At 35.3% G+C, this 15,648-nt stretch overlaps 2 protein-coding genes across 2 annotated transcripts; both read left to right on the top strand.

Annotated features, from left to right (window-relative positions):
- Positions 1 to 2,081: 2,081 nt before the first annotated feature.
- Positions 2,082 to 9,158, top strand: LOC132554564 (lipopolysaccharide-induced tumor necrosis factor-alpha factor homolog). The gene is made up of 5 exons (XM_060218889.1): positions 2,082 to 2,148; positions 7,169 to 7,246; positions 7,482 to 7,511; positions 8,183 to 8,381; positions 9,050 to 9,158. Exons 1-5 carry the CDS (start codon positions 2,082 to 2,084, stop codon positions 9,156 to 9,158), a joined length of 483 nt encoding a protein of 160 aa, XP_060074872.1.
- Positions 9,159 to 12,226: 3,068 nt separating this feature from the next.
- LOC132554544 (L-threonine dehydratase catabolic TdcB-like) lies at positions 12,227 to 15,242 on the top strand. Its single transcript, XM_060218869.1, has 3 exons — positions 12,227 to 12,346; positions 14,075 to 14,423; positions 14,703 to 15,242. Exons 1-3 carry the CDS (start codon positions 12,227 to 12,229, stop codon positions 15,197 to 15,199), a joined length of 966 nt encoding a protein of 321 aa, XP_060074852.1. The 3' UTR covers positions 15,200 to 15,242.
- The last annotated feature ends 406 nt before the right edge of the window (positions 15,243 to 15,648 follow it).

Below are 15,648 nucleotides of genomic sequence, written 5' to 3' on the forward strand. Positions count from 1 at the left end.
CTCCCCGCCCCCCTCCATTTTCATTTCATTCGAATAGTGTCAAGGTTCAAAATCTCGACTATAATTATCATGTAGGTAGAAATTACGAGATTTATCGAGCTGCTGCACCTCCCCGTCTTGATTCTGACTTTACTTTCGGTTACTTCGGATTTCCCTTAGTCGCCTCTCAGACTTCAAAATTTAGGCCCTTGGCATAACTGACGAGTGCTAGAAGGACAAAACAGCTGTATGATGCAGTATATGACGTTGTTTGGCTCTTCTCTATCTAACTCGAAATTTGTATTTAAGAATGCTATTCACTTGTGTGTGTCTATGTCAATCTTCTATTTTCACTAAATATTAGTAGTCGAATGGCACAGTTGAAACACTCTCGCCTTTCACAAAGGTATCAGGGGTTCGATTCGCGGCACAGTCGTGAAAATGTATGGGGTGACCTTACTAACCATGTGGGTTTTTTTCCGGGTACTCCGGTTTCATCTCACACCAAGACTCCTCGGACGGTTCCATTTAGGCAAACGAGAGTGATTAATATAATATTGAAACTTGTTCCGCAATTGTTGTAAAAGAAATAAAGTTTATATATATATATATATATATAATATTTCTTATGGGATGTTATAAAACTAGTCAAAGAATTTTTTTTTCATTTCTGAGAATCACAGCAAGCCGAGTTTCATAAAATCTCATAAGAACTAAAAGAAACAAATCCAAGATTTTATTAATCACAAAATCAGGAAGACGTTACATTTTGACAGGTTTGAAAGTCAGAATGTAGAGGACAAATAAAAAAGAAAGCAGCCATTATGTTACGCCACTTTCAATGCATGACGTAACATCATTATCTAAATACGTTCTAGAGTAGATAATACCAGTGATAACTATGCAGAAATGTTACATCGAGGAATTCACTGGATAAGAGGCGAATTGCGTAATGCCTTTTCCTATGTGTTCTTGATGTTTTGATCTTTCGGATATAAGAATATATTATTTGTATGTACAGTAACACATTGTTTGGTACCAGTTACTTTTTCTTTCGTTTGATCTGTGATGATTTTACGGAAGACAAACACGTGAATACTAATGTAGAACGAAATAGAATAGAGCGAAACAATGAATTACATTGTATCATACATCTGTTTCGTCCTTCTAAGATCCATCAATGATGATTGGAACCTAAAGGTTTGAAACCGAGGAGGCGATAAAGGAAAATAAATACAAATGATTGGAATACATAGTGAGGAAGCGCGATTTCCACATATTTTAATACATTTCGGAATTATCTAGTGTGGATGATTATCAAGAGTCGTATCATAAGAGTCGTAACGAGGCAGGATGGAACCAACTTATAGAATTGTTTTATGAAACATTTTCTCCGGGTTGGCGTTTGCTGTGTATTTGTGAATTGGCGTTCGTACCAGTTGAAAAGTATATACTTAAATTTTATCACAATTCTTGTTCGGTATGTACTCTCCATATTTCTAACATCTAAAGACAGCATATCTGTATTGTAACGTTGATTTTGATCGATTTGAACTTTTTTGTCAGATTTCTTCTCTTTCTGAAATAGACACCATTGATGAGTCCATGGAAGATAAAAATTTGTTTAAAAGTTTCGTTTGGTTTTTATTTTTAATATAGATACAGAATATCTAGTAAAGGTACCAAGTCTACGTACTACCTTTGTGTGTCCTTTGAAGGATCATTTTATATACTCAAATGGCATGTTTTGTTCCTGTAAATGCGTTTCACTTACTGTGCCTTTGCACAACCCTTTGAGAAAGCTCAAACGGAGGATTTTTGTCACCGAGGTTTACGGTAACTTGCATGTCACCTTTTAATTCACTGATGTATTTGACGTTCATTTGAAATCAAACAATATTGAAAATTATGATTATGTTGATGTTCTCAGTCGTCGCTTTGGTTTCAACACTTACGCTCTTAACATCACTGACAGGTCCGAGAAGGACGAAACAGATGTGTGGTGCAGTTTTGCTTTCATTGTTTGGTTCTACTGTATCTGACTTTAAATTTGAATTGAAAGGTGCTATTGACTTGTACAATTTTCAACTTTTTGGAACAGAATGTCGGACGATTTTCTAAAGGTTTCAATGGAGGACGCTCCGGCCCCGCCACCCTACCCGTCATCAGGTAAAACCGTTGTCAAACTCATCAGTTAGAAATAGTTTTCGTATCACCAGGTACTTAATGTTGTACACATCCTACTGTATTCCTACTTATCTAGACGCAGAAAGACTCACACCGTAAATGCACTAAAAGGAAGAGATGCCACACAAAAGAAGAGCATGTTTACCAGTGTTAACTTATTTCGACACGAAGATACCGCCTTATTCCTAACCGTCTCTCGTATTAGATTTCTTCTTGTGTAATTCATCATTGTATCACAGTTTCCCGGTTCAAGTTGTGAAATTGCAGCGACCTTTGAGTAGGGAGTCACCACAACATGATAGATTTTGCTATTTCTGGTGACTAATACCATAATGGCCAACAATGCTAACTGTAATATTGAAATATTGATTTTTCAACAACAGTAAGAAAAGGTATGAAAACGTTCTTCGATGGAAGATTTTGAAACCTGTCCGACGGAAAACGTTATTTGAGTTAAGGAGAATAAGGATACATGCCTTATATTTTGTGATGATTAAGATGTCAAGTATAAGAGTTCTTCAGGCGTTCTCAAACAAAATACATGACAGCATGCTGGGGCGAGATTAGGCGAATAAGGCGGATGCTCTATCAATTCAAAGTCACAATCGTTAATGGTAGTCTTGGCAATGACAGACTTGTGAACAGGGGCATTGTCCTCTTGGAACATAACACCTTTACTGAGGTTTTCGCGGCGCTTGCGTTTAATATTTTCTATTAACTACCTAAGAAGTGATGCATATTAAGTGTCATTGATTGTTTGTCCCATTTGTAGATAATCTACAATCACAATATCATCAGCATCCCAGAAAACCATAACCTTTCCTGCTGTTAGAACAGCCTTCTTTCGCAGGGGGTGAACAGGGGTATTTCCATTGTTTTGACAGTTGTTTGGCCTGTGGGGTGATATAATGGACCCACATTTCATCCATAGTCACAAACCTCTGCAGAAGGTTAGCAAGATCTACCTCTAAAATGTTCAGATTAGCACGCGACAAAGTCCACCTGGTGGACTTCCGATCAATTGTCAGAAGTCTTGACGTCCAACGAGCTGAGAGCTTTCTCATTGGAAGATCTTCCATGAGAAAGGAATGTACTCCTTCCTGTGAAATCCAAAATGTACTGGACATATATCTTATCTAATTAGCCCGTCAGCCATAAGAGTATCATGGATTTTATTGACCATTTCTGTGTTGCAATAGTGACAGGCCTTCCAGGATGGGCGTCATTCCCACGGCACTGCCTGCCACGCTTAAATTCCGCCACCTATTTTTCCACTGTAGCATATGAAGGAAAATCATTCTCTAGTGTTGATGCCATATCAGTATGGATATGCATATAGGTCCTAGACCTTTCTTGTGCAAATATCAAATCACTGCTCTTTCAGCGATTTTGTCCATTTTGCAAAAAGTCAATTGTCTTGTTTACTTAAGAATGTTAATTCTTCGACATAAACCAGCCAAATGGGACAAGCCTTCGGTTACACAGCCTGAAATAGTTAGGGATTAGTAGAGATGAAAAAGGACATATTTGCTTAATGTTTTCAATACAAGGCTCACATCCGATATATAATTGTAGGATTATAGTTGTAATTCTTATATTATAGTTTAGAGCTGTGATTTAAATTGTTTACATCATAATTCTTGTTGTCAATTTTTTATTCATATCTATCGTTAGTTTTTATATTATTACAGTTGTGTTTTCTATTGCTAATGATGTGATTCATATTATAAAACATTTGCAAGATATTTTACATCTTTTTAATCTGATTTTACCTTTCAAGATACGTATTTTACATAGTGAATATTGTGACTCGTATTCAAAATCTCGTAATTCATATACAACTTTGTTATGTATTTGTTCAAAATATTCTATTCAATATCTTGCAATTTACTTTTTTGCAATGTATATTTAAAAATAAATGATATAAAATCAAGAAGATATATGTTATCGGCAGGTAAACACTAACATACAAAATGACCCAATATCAAACTGTTCAGAAGTGATAATGACCTCCATGTTAGAGACGCACCAAGTTATCTTAAGTGTTGGCAGGTGATCAGATAGATGTTACTATAATTAGATAGATGTTGTTTCAGTTGCTACATAACAACCTATAATTTCTTAATTAAGATCGATATTTCCGGAGATTGTACCGCAGTCTGCAACAGTTGCATAAAGCTAAACGTGGCAACTCATATCACCTCAGTTACCTACTTAGTACACTATTGCACGTGCATGTCGATATATATATAACACCACGTAGAATTTATTTCGTCCTATTTATATCGATCTGTTTGGGGCTGATTGATTTTAATTTTTAAACAACTAACCTACATGATTGTGATGATTGTGATGATGAGAACACCTTTTGGCAACTTCTTGACACTGGTCAGAAACTAAGTATCAAATCAGCCTTGTGTGCGAGGCTACATTCAGCTCAGTTTTCCAAACATAGGCTGATCAATATCGGTAACCAGTCTCTTACGTTGTTTCAACAACAATAAAAGAATAGACACATGGCCAAGAAGTACAAAGAATTGACTGGAGAATCCAATTGGCTTGCTCTAAGCAACTCCATCATAGAAATAGATATAAATGTTGTACGGTATGAAAGACAAATCTTAAGTTTAATTATCGAAAATGAATTCAAACTTTTCATAAAAATGAAATTGAATCCTGAGGAAAATATCAGTATGTTATAAACTACAAAATAAGAGGGATAAAATCTATATTTCAACAGCCAAGGCAGAGATAATAAGTTTGATATATACCGTCGAACCATGTCATTTCAAACACGTTGGGGGTCATAGAAAAACCGAGTATTCTATATCAAATGTTTTGTGTAAAGTGAAGCAGGGACCGACGCAATGCTTCGAATCAAACGGTGTCTTTGAGTTATACAGGTTCGAGATAACGTGTTTCGATTGTACATATGTAGGACAAAGAATGTTATAAAACGTTTTTCATTGTCATTTCAGAAACGTTGCTGGAGCTGCAGATTATCATTAAAGCTCAAAACATTTTCTATAAACGGATAAGAATCTTCATAATTGTATAATTCAATATTTCTTACTTACTGTAAAGATAGTTATTTTTGGGTGGTTCAAATTTTCGCCGACGGAAAAAAATCTGTTGAAAATAAGATTAGGAACGATAATAACACGATAACAACGATAACGATAAAAAGATATCGGTAGAAATCTGAAGCAAAAAAAAAAAAAAAAAAAAACATTGACAATATTTGTGACATTGAAGGTTAAAATTCCTACTGAGTGCTAGGACAGCTGGTTGATAATAAATAATGATTGTACTTGTATTAGATTATGGAAACCTGTTAATAAATTGTTTACATTTTTGACAGTGCAATGTAGGAATTTGACCCATCAGAACGGTGTTTTCTATTCACTGCATTGAAATTCGACGAAGTGCGGAGTGTGACAAATTATCTATATTTTTCACGAAAAACCAGTAAATTATATATCACCAGTGTTTGATATCAAATATGTCATAAAGAGAAACTGTTAATGATTATATCACCAAGCTTCATATCGATAATTATATAAACAAGTTCTGATACTAAAAATAAATCACGAACAATAAGTCCATGGGCCATAGCGGTCATCTGAATATAAAGACAAATAGGCCTAAAATGAATTGCTCAGCTACTCTACAGCTTACAAGGAAGCATGTTGTTGGTTCATTAAAAAACACCTGCTACTACACAAAGGCCATTACTCCGAACTTATTGCATGTTGAGAAAGAAATTTTAAGATCTCAACGCACTTATCCCAAGATATCTTCAATATAGGTCAAGGTCAATTATTTGAACAAATCGGCAGCCCTTCATCCACTTATATCAAAGAACTAATATCAACAGCCTGGATCTTTTTGTTATTGAGAAGAAGTCGTTTGAATATTTTAACTCATTTAGCCCCTGTGACCTTTTAAACGTGAAAATGTCAATCACATGAACAAAACAAACTGGAAACCCTGTATTCGTGAATGCTACGGGCCGATTATCAACACTCTGGGCCTTTTGGTTATTGAGAAGATTTTAATCTATTTGACCCGTGACCTTGAAAGTAGGCCAAGGTAATACATTTGAACAAACTTGATAGCCCTTCATTCCATCATGTAGCAGGCCTAATATAAGCACCCTCGGCCTTTTTGTAATTGAAAAGTCGTTTAAATATTTCGACACATTTGACCTCTGTGATCTTGAAAGCAGATGAAGGTCATTCATATAAACAAATTTGGTAGCCCTCCATCCTAGCATCATACAAGCCAAATATCAGCATCCTGGACCTTGTTATTGAAAAATCATTTAAAGATTTTAACATATTCAACAAACTTGGTAACCCTTAATCCATCATGCTACAGATCCAATATCAGCACCTGGGTCTTTTGGTTAATGAAAAGAAGGTATTTGAATGGAAAGTTTACACACGGTGGACAGCGAACAGCGCACGACGACGGACGGAACATGATGGCTATAGGTCATCCATATGCTTTCATGTCTAGTTTAACCCTGTATGATGTCTTTTCGTTATCTAATCCTGGCCTCCAATATGTCATCTAAAATGAGGCCATGGACTGAAGTACACGGTAATCTTGTGATAACACTCTTAGCACTGATTTCGTTCATATAATGAAGAAATGTTTTGGAGGTTGACATATAACCGCAGACTTACTGTCTTAGTTCGTGATATTACAATGTAAATACCAAAAGTCAAATGTTGATAAATTTACATTTTCAAATCATCCATTTATTTTGTCCTTTGGAGCAGGATCAACCAAAGACATACTACGTTTACTGAAAATGATGATGAACTGTTAAAATATCACTTTCGTTACGAGGATAATACATTTCTGATAGTAATTTTGCGAGGTAGATTTCAAACGAAAACTTCAGTTTTAAAAGTCCAATAAAAAAACAATTCCACAAAAAGCGGTACTTGCAATGCTTTTGTATATTTACTTAACTTCGTCTTTTACTATCTAGACGACAACAACAGCCGGAACCTTAACGAGAGTGAGCAGCCACAACAAGGATACTCCCATGGAGCCCCGCCCCCTAGAGGTGAGTGATTGCCAACACATGCATTATGAAATAACGTACTCTAAAGATACTTTTGTAACTAATAATCAATAGAGTAGTATTCTCAACATAGTCTCAAGGGTTTAACTCGGTGTAATATTATTTTGTCTCATTAAAATTGAAATAATTTTTATTTGGATTCCGTTATCTATTCAGAGTCTTCAAAATAACGATTAATGTGTTATAATCATGTGATGTAAAGTATTTTCATTTTCAGCTCAGCCCCCGGCGGAGGGTTATGGACCTAGTAAGTAAAAGAAAATTTTCTGATGTAATTTCCATAAATTCATTCAAAGGTATGTAATTTATTTTGTATTCTCAGACGATTTCGTATAGGGTTACATAAGGTTGAGGATATTTTATTCTATATAACCCCCGCTATTGAATATCTTAGCACCAAACACATATACAATACCACTACCGCACAATATCTGGATTTTCTCTTTCGAGTATCAAGTTTGGAATAACTGTTTTTGTTTAGTAGATGAAAAAACAGCTATTACAATCAAAATATAGTTATCCTAACCGCTATGTTTACGGTTGTCTGTAACCATAGACAAAAAGAAGAGCGTACAGTATACATATGATCTAAATATAGACACTTCAATTTCGTTTTAATTATTCGCTTTTTTGTTTGAAAGTACCATGCATAGATTATCATTGTGAAAAATTCACTATCAATAATTGTTTTAATAGAAACAGTATTAAGGAACAAACTGAAGTACACGGCTGTGCCGTCCTTCCAAGGACTCGTTACTTATGCTAGGGGCTTGATATGTGGAAATCTAGAAGTTGGATAAAACATCTTGACATCTATAAGTAACGTTCTTTGTTTTAACCTTTTTGAATCATGATTCGTTAAAACACACGGAATTTTCTTTTCCTAATTATATACAGAAGATATTGATTTCTTCGCAGCCAATCCTGCGTATGCGCCCCCGGGTGGAGGAACCACAGTGATTATTAATCAACCGAGGTTTGTACCACCCAAGGATGCGTTCAATGAAGAACCAATCAGGATGAAGTGTGATGCCTGCCACCAGGAAGTGCTCACGTCCATTCACTACGAGACCGGCATGATGGTGTATCTAATATCCATTGTCTGCTGTGTATTGGGGTAACTACTTACATCACGTGGAAAGTGATTAGATATATACAAAAAAATAAATAAATAAATTTAAACAAAACAAACAAACAAAAACCAACAAAAAAGCAAAAAGCAAAAGCCCTTAATAATTGAAATTTAACCACAACCATTAATGCATTTTTTGCTCAAAACTTATTTTAAAATGCTAATTGCTGAAAGTAAATGTCAATTTTCTTCTCAACAATTTGTTTTCCTCTATAGCCTTCTGTATTTCAACATTTATGTCTTTAGCATTGCTGACGTGTCCTAGCAGGACGAAGCATCTGTGTGATAACGTTGAACGAATTGTTTGACTTTACAGTCACTGCAGTTTTACATTTGCACTTGCATCATTGCATCAATCTGTTAAATTAACACGCCACATAATTCCAAAATGCATATATTTCAGTATGGTGACGTCAGATGGTGACGTCATATTAATTTTCGATTTGTTCTTTCTTGGGTATTCATATTGTTTTACTTTAGTTCCAAAATAGGATATCATTGCTGTTTCATAATCAGGTTGGCCTTTGGTGATATCGAAAAATATTTCGTCGAGAATGGGAATGCATGGATATTAATTGGCAGTACAGTACAATATTAAATTATCTCACTAAAGTTTATTTGGATCTTAAGAGTTTTGAATTTTCTTTTTGCAGCTTGGTAGCAGGATGTTGTTTAATACCGTTTTGCGTGAACATCTTCAAAGATGTCATACACTCGTGTCCCAACTGTCGACACCAACTCGGCGTTATGAGACGTATGTAACGGGCAATTATACAATGTTGATGAGCTGAAAACTGGACAACATCTATGACCACGTTTACACAGGGGAGATAAGTCTTACAAATGTATCTTGTTTCATTTATATATGAATGCATCTCTGTACCGTGATTTTTGTTAGTAGTATTTATATCGTGTGTGACTAATGGACCGTGAAATGTAAATGTGACAAATTCATGTACCATGCAAATAAGCTTACATGTGTATCATTTTATCTGCCCCCTGTAACTCACCAATATTTAAAACAAAATCCAAACTCGTATATCACTATTTCACTGTACAAAATCGATTAGAATGTTTCGAGTTTAACAGTCTTTTATCTATGTTACTTGCACAAACATGTAACTTGATTGTCAGGTAAGATAACTAATGATAGATATAATAAGATATGTACATATGAAGATCTGAGTTTGACGCTGAATTGTTTATATTTTACAGTACATAGCAGTTGTGGCTTCCATACTGAACCAAATATTAAAATAAACAACCGATTTGATCAAACATGAAATATTGTGGACAAGTTCACAATAGAATTTCTCGTGTGAAATATATGAATTTGACATTTATGTTTATATGAACGCCAAATGTAATAAAACACGTTGTTGATTTCACATTTGTAGACTTTGAACTTGATTTAGCAACATTTGACATTTCTTTGTGAATGGACGGGGTATTTTTGTTAAAATTTGATTTTTTATACTGGAAGATAGGCATATGTACTACTTATGATCCGTGAAAGGATGCAACTTTACAAACTTTACAAAGCTTAGTAATTTTATCATTAAGTTGGCAAACGCTTCATTGACGATTTGAATGTCAGTGATGCAGTTCGAAATTGTTCTTCATAAACCATTTCATCATCACATGAAGAGATTGACATATGCGTTTCGCAGATTATTTCCAATGATATAAAGAAATTTGCAATTGTTTCATGGACAAAAAGTCATTTGGTGACAAAACTGACAACAGTGCTTCCCAACGGCTCAAATTCGGAGAAGAAATTGACGATAACACAATTTGAATGACCGTTTGAACACTGAATGAATTCATTATAAATATACAAAATATTCTCATATAGCGAATCGAAACTATAGAAGACTGTTGTGTCTTTCTGTAAAGGGGGAGGGGGGGGGGAGGGGTGGGGTTAGTTTTCATTGGGTTCTAATTTTTATTTTCGAGGATGGATTAACGTCCCAAAAAAGAAGCTCGAAAATAACATTGATGAAACATAATAAAGATAATATTTCAAAGGAAAATCATTGCCAGTTGCCATGAAGTGTGCGACCATTTTACTTCAAACTTCTGGCAAACCCACGAAAATTTGAATCATCGAAAAAGCGATCTTCAAAATATTTATTTTCGAGGAGCTAAATAAATGTACAATACTCTGTATGTGAAAAAGTATGTTTGCAGTAAAGAAACATGTCAATGGCGTATTCAATTTAGAATAAATTTTATTGACATATAAACACATATATGACAAGGGGATCGGACATCAGGCAGAGCCTATGTAAGTCCTCTTCTACACATGTCATTACAGAAGTACAAGACAAAATACATTAGCATACAACATAGACGTTAGATAATGATAACAATTCAATAGACCTGCGGTACACTTTGTATATGTATTATTAATCAATAGGCTTTATATCTGTTAAGTATTCGTTGAGATTAAATATCTTTACCTCAACACATGCAGACCGAAAGTCCATTTTGCTATCAGCAAGGCCATCATTTGATGAGGCTCAGAAACACAATAACAGCGAATCATTATGTAAAAAACGAAGATCTCAACTTATCTTTACACTTATTTGTTTACACTTTTCATCATATACTTCCATACTGAAACAAACATTAAATTAAACAACTGATTTGCGTAAACCATATATTCATATATTCACTGAAGACACACTAATTAAGCAGTAAGCAAGGCACTCTGCAATTTAAGGTAAACATCGAATGAATACAAGAATTTATATGGTCGCTTCAAGATTTTTAGATTTTTTTTTTTAAATTTTAAGTTTCACGTGTGCACGCGACAAGCAGTTTCGAGTATATATGTGCGATCCAAGTAAAATAATGACAAATGAGTTTTTGAAGACAATATGACATAATTTCCACAAAACCGTTAGGATTGGACACCTCGCCATTACAAATCTCACCTTATAATTTATCATTGTAGCATATAATTATGTATTTCAGAATATTTGTTTTTTTAATTCTCTTAACGGAAGTATGAGGAACTATTGTGTTTTAATGGATATGGGGAACATCTTTCGTTGTTACCTACAGTCTTCTCAAAATTAAAAGTGCTCCAATTTTCATGTCACAGCTTTCCGACACCAACGAAAGAAATCGTCAACGGTATAACAGTTTAGACGATTCATTGCGGTGACAAAGGGAGACGTCCATTTAATGTTTACGTATACTTTGTATGTAATGACTGGCTGTACGCTAAGACCGGTCATACATACCACTTTGTAAATATAGCTCGTTATGTACTTGGTATGTATAATTGTCTGACCTATAATAATATGACTGAATTAGGAAGTATACTTAGCTCCTAGCTATAGTCTTACGTGTTTAGAAAAGAAATAAATCATATACATTGAACATCACGACATTTCTAAATTATGAGGACCACGATAGAAATGGCTGTCGTTGTGCGATAGTAAACTAGATGATTGTGTCCGAATTTCTTATGGTGCATTTTTCGCTCATACATTGTGGGCACATTGTGCAGACGTCGTGCGTACATCGCATACAGTGTAACGTTGTGCAATCCCACAGCTGTATTTATAAAGGTGGAATTTAGAGTTTAGTAATCATTCTATAAATTCTATATTCCGCGACAACCATAAAAAGCCCCTCAACTACTCGAAATTGCGTGTCCCGTGCACAATACAGTCGAAAATCTTAAAACTTACCGCGAATCGACGTTTTCTATCTCCATTTTTGTGTTATAGCGCTGTAAGTCACGTGTTGCCCCAATCGTAATAGTACATGGGCGTATTAGCATTGTCGGCGAGTCACTCGGCAAACATAGACCTGCTATGGATTACACTACTAACACAATTTCTCTCGAGGATATAGAGGGAGCACGGAAGAGACTGGACGGAAAGGTCGGGAGCAGTCCTCTTATACCACTGAATTACCTGGTCCCTGATATAAATGTAGGTGATTTATGTAACTTGCATAAACTACTTATATGTGCGTGGTGGAGAAAATGACCAGGTACTACATTAAGGCCACGGACGTGACGTGTGTATATATATATATATAGTGGTGTATAGTGGTCAGTTGAGAGAGAGGACAGCCTCTCAATATTTAAGCATATACATTTAGCAATGTAATATACTTTTAGACTGTAGTTTCCACGACACGTATTTTCACCGAGTGACATGTTATGACTTCTACCTATGAACGGCACAGTTTCATAAATATTCTTGATTCTAAAAGGAAAAAATGATTTTGCATTCCATTACTTCTCATTGTCCAGACCCTCACCTGAGCCACTTCACCGCAGTCCGAATTATTTAGTTAACGTAACTACATACGATTGCAAAAGACACCTGTTTGTTTATGTACGAGAGGTGAACTAACAGCCTGAAATCGGTTATGTGGGACATGATATCACATTCTTATATGCTCTCCCGATCAAAGCAACTGTACTCCCAGGGTTTAATGAGAGGATAACATCTTTCAACACGAACTTTGAAGGCTATGAGGCGCCAGAGATAAATCAAAATTAAATTTAAAAAAAAATCAAAACCTAGATTGCGAGGTGCATTAACCCATAAAAAACTCAAATCTGGGCACTAACTCATAATATGTAGGGTAATATGCTTTGTCAAATGAGAAACTGAAAATGTGGTATAAAATTGTCACAAGTAGTGATAATGAAATATTAGGTTATGTTATACACGGTAGACATGATGTGCTTAATTTTATAGACAAGTCACGAGATTATCAAATGTGGGTTTAATAACGGATTTGTTATCATGTAATAGACCTATCAGTCAACAATCAATCAATCAATCAATCAATAAAGTATTTTACTATCACTATCTTAGACATGATATATTAAACAAACTTATAACATATTTACAAAGTGCATATTTAGAGTAACCTAAATTATAGTCGATATATTTGAAGAAATTTATCAATGAACATTAGTTCAAAACTTTTATTCATTCTGTAGTGAGGAACACCCCAAAACAGTTTATTAAATTAAAGTCAGGGAGTTAATGTAAAAACACATTTAATTCTTTAGCAAATACTGAGATAAAACAACTCATTTCGAAACTTAACTTTACAAAAAAGATAATAAAAACACCACGAACGTGACCATACAAAATTAGTAATTCTAAAACAAAATCTAACAATTCCAATCTTTACGAAGTGTTCAGGAATATTTAAGTCTGTAATGTATTGTGATATATTACGTCCTGAATAAGCAAAAATTCTTGATAAATCAGGGTCAGTTTTCATTTGATCTAACTTTATCAGTTCTAAATCATATACTGCTTCTACTGTGACCTAGGCAAAACCCGGATCTGATAAACGTCGTTGTAAAACGCGATATCATGTCGGGGTGCAGAGATAACACATTACATAAGGAAAGGACTTTGGTGACGATATATACAAAAGTATAAAAATATAGAATAGACAATTATTTGTTTTAAAGAAATACTTATTCATGTTAAATTTTATAAGAAAGAAATTTAAATAAGAAGTGAAGTGTCTTAAACAAAGTATGCAGTTGTAGGAAAGGTGAAAAAGCTTATACCGTGATAGTAATGAGATATCAAGTTGTCATTTCGGAAAATACAACACCTTATTAAAAGTATGTTGAATTAAAACGATGCATATTCTGTTCAAAATAATTATTGTTTTAACAGATATATCTAAAATTAGAAAATCTTCAACCGATCGGTTCCTTCAAATTACGTGGAGCCTGCAACGTCTTGGGGAAATTGTCAGCTGATCAACTTAAAGACGGAGTTTATACCGCAAGTGCTGGGAACTTCGCTCAGGGCCTGGCCTGGAATACACAGAAGCTAGGTATACCATGCAATGTGATTGTCCCTGACCACGCCCCAGCAGCCAAACTCTCGGCGATAAAGAGACTTGGGGGCGAGATTGTAAAGGTCCCGTTTAGCGAGTGGTGGAAAGTTTTAGAGACGCACAACTTTGATGGGATGGCAGGGACGTTTGTGCATCCGGTGTCTGACCCAGCAGTCATAGCAGGTAAAGAAAATAGGTCAGCCATATCTTAACTATATCAGGTTTATATATATACATGTCAAAATGAATTGTCAGTACATTCCAATGACACACTTCTACTTTTGTCAATAGTCACGCTAGCATCCACAGAGGCAACTGCATTGGGCTTAACTACCAGTATGTGTGCCAACATTTTGATTGCGCTAGATTCTCTGAAATTGTCATGAAAAGTCGTGTTTCAGATTTTAATGTATGGTATCTACCATGAAATTATCTATCATAAGATTCTAATTTTTTTTATAGGAAATGGAACTATTGGCTTGGAAATATTTGAAAGTTTGCCAGAAGTTGATGCTATCATTGCTCCCTATGGAGGGGGAGGTTTGTCATGTGGAATTGCATCAGCTATCAAGGCACTTAAACCAGATGTGAAGGTCTACGCATGCGAAGTGGACACAGCGGCTCCTCTAAAGGCATCTATGACAGAGGACCGACCCGTTGAATTTGATTACAAGGCTTCCTTTATTGACGGCATGGGAGGAAAATCGGTCCTGACAGAAATGTGGCCCCTGGCTCGTAAACTTCTTGACGACTCTATTGTTGTAAAACTACAGGAAGTTGTTGACGCTTTGAAACTGATGGCCGAAAGAAACCACGTGATTGCTGAAGGTGCAGGCGCAGCCCCTCTCGCGGCTGCCCTGTCAGGAAAAGCCGGAAAAGGGAATATTGTGTGTGTGGTGTCTGGTGGTAATATCGACACGGACAAATTGACAACAATCTTACAAGGCAACATACCCTAAATATATATATTGAATAACGGGGTATATGCCAGTTCCACGGGTGATCCAGACATCAAATATTGTTTGTCATTGTTCTTGTACATTAATTATCAAATCTGATCGATTTCTTGATCGTACTGAAAAGGTGTGCGAGTCGTCTGCTCGACACCTTAATTTCTCCGGATAATCTGTTTCCATCCTGGCCAACAACTTGTTTCATTGGAAATTTTGTCGTTTATAAAATCTATAAATTTGAGAAGTAAAGGTGGCTTATCATTACAATTAACAAACTGTAAATCTGAGATGTTTAATCAACCATAAAACGTTCTTACGTATCATTCATAAAACAAAAACAAATGTTATTCATGTTTTCCCCCAATAAGCGTTGAAGGTATCGGCAATTAAGCGTTATTAGCTCCCGCCAACGAATGTCTTAATTGGGTCACTGACGCCAGCGGAATTCGACGTTA

The sequence above is a fragment of the Ylistrum balloti genome, unplaced genomic scaffold (assembly GCF_031769215.1).
Source record: "Ylistrum balloti isolate Yb309-2 unplaced genomic scaffold, AGI_CSIRO_Ybal_v1 Utg370416, whole genome shotgun sequence".
In the NCBI taxonomy this organism is placed as follows: Eukaryota; Metazoa; Mollusca; class Bivalvia; order Pectinida; family Pectinidae; genus Ylistrum; species Ylistrum balloti.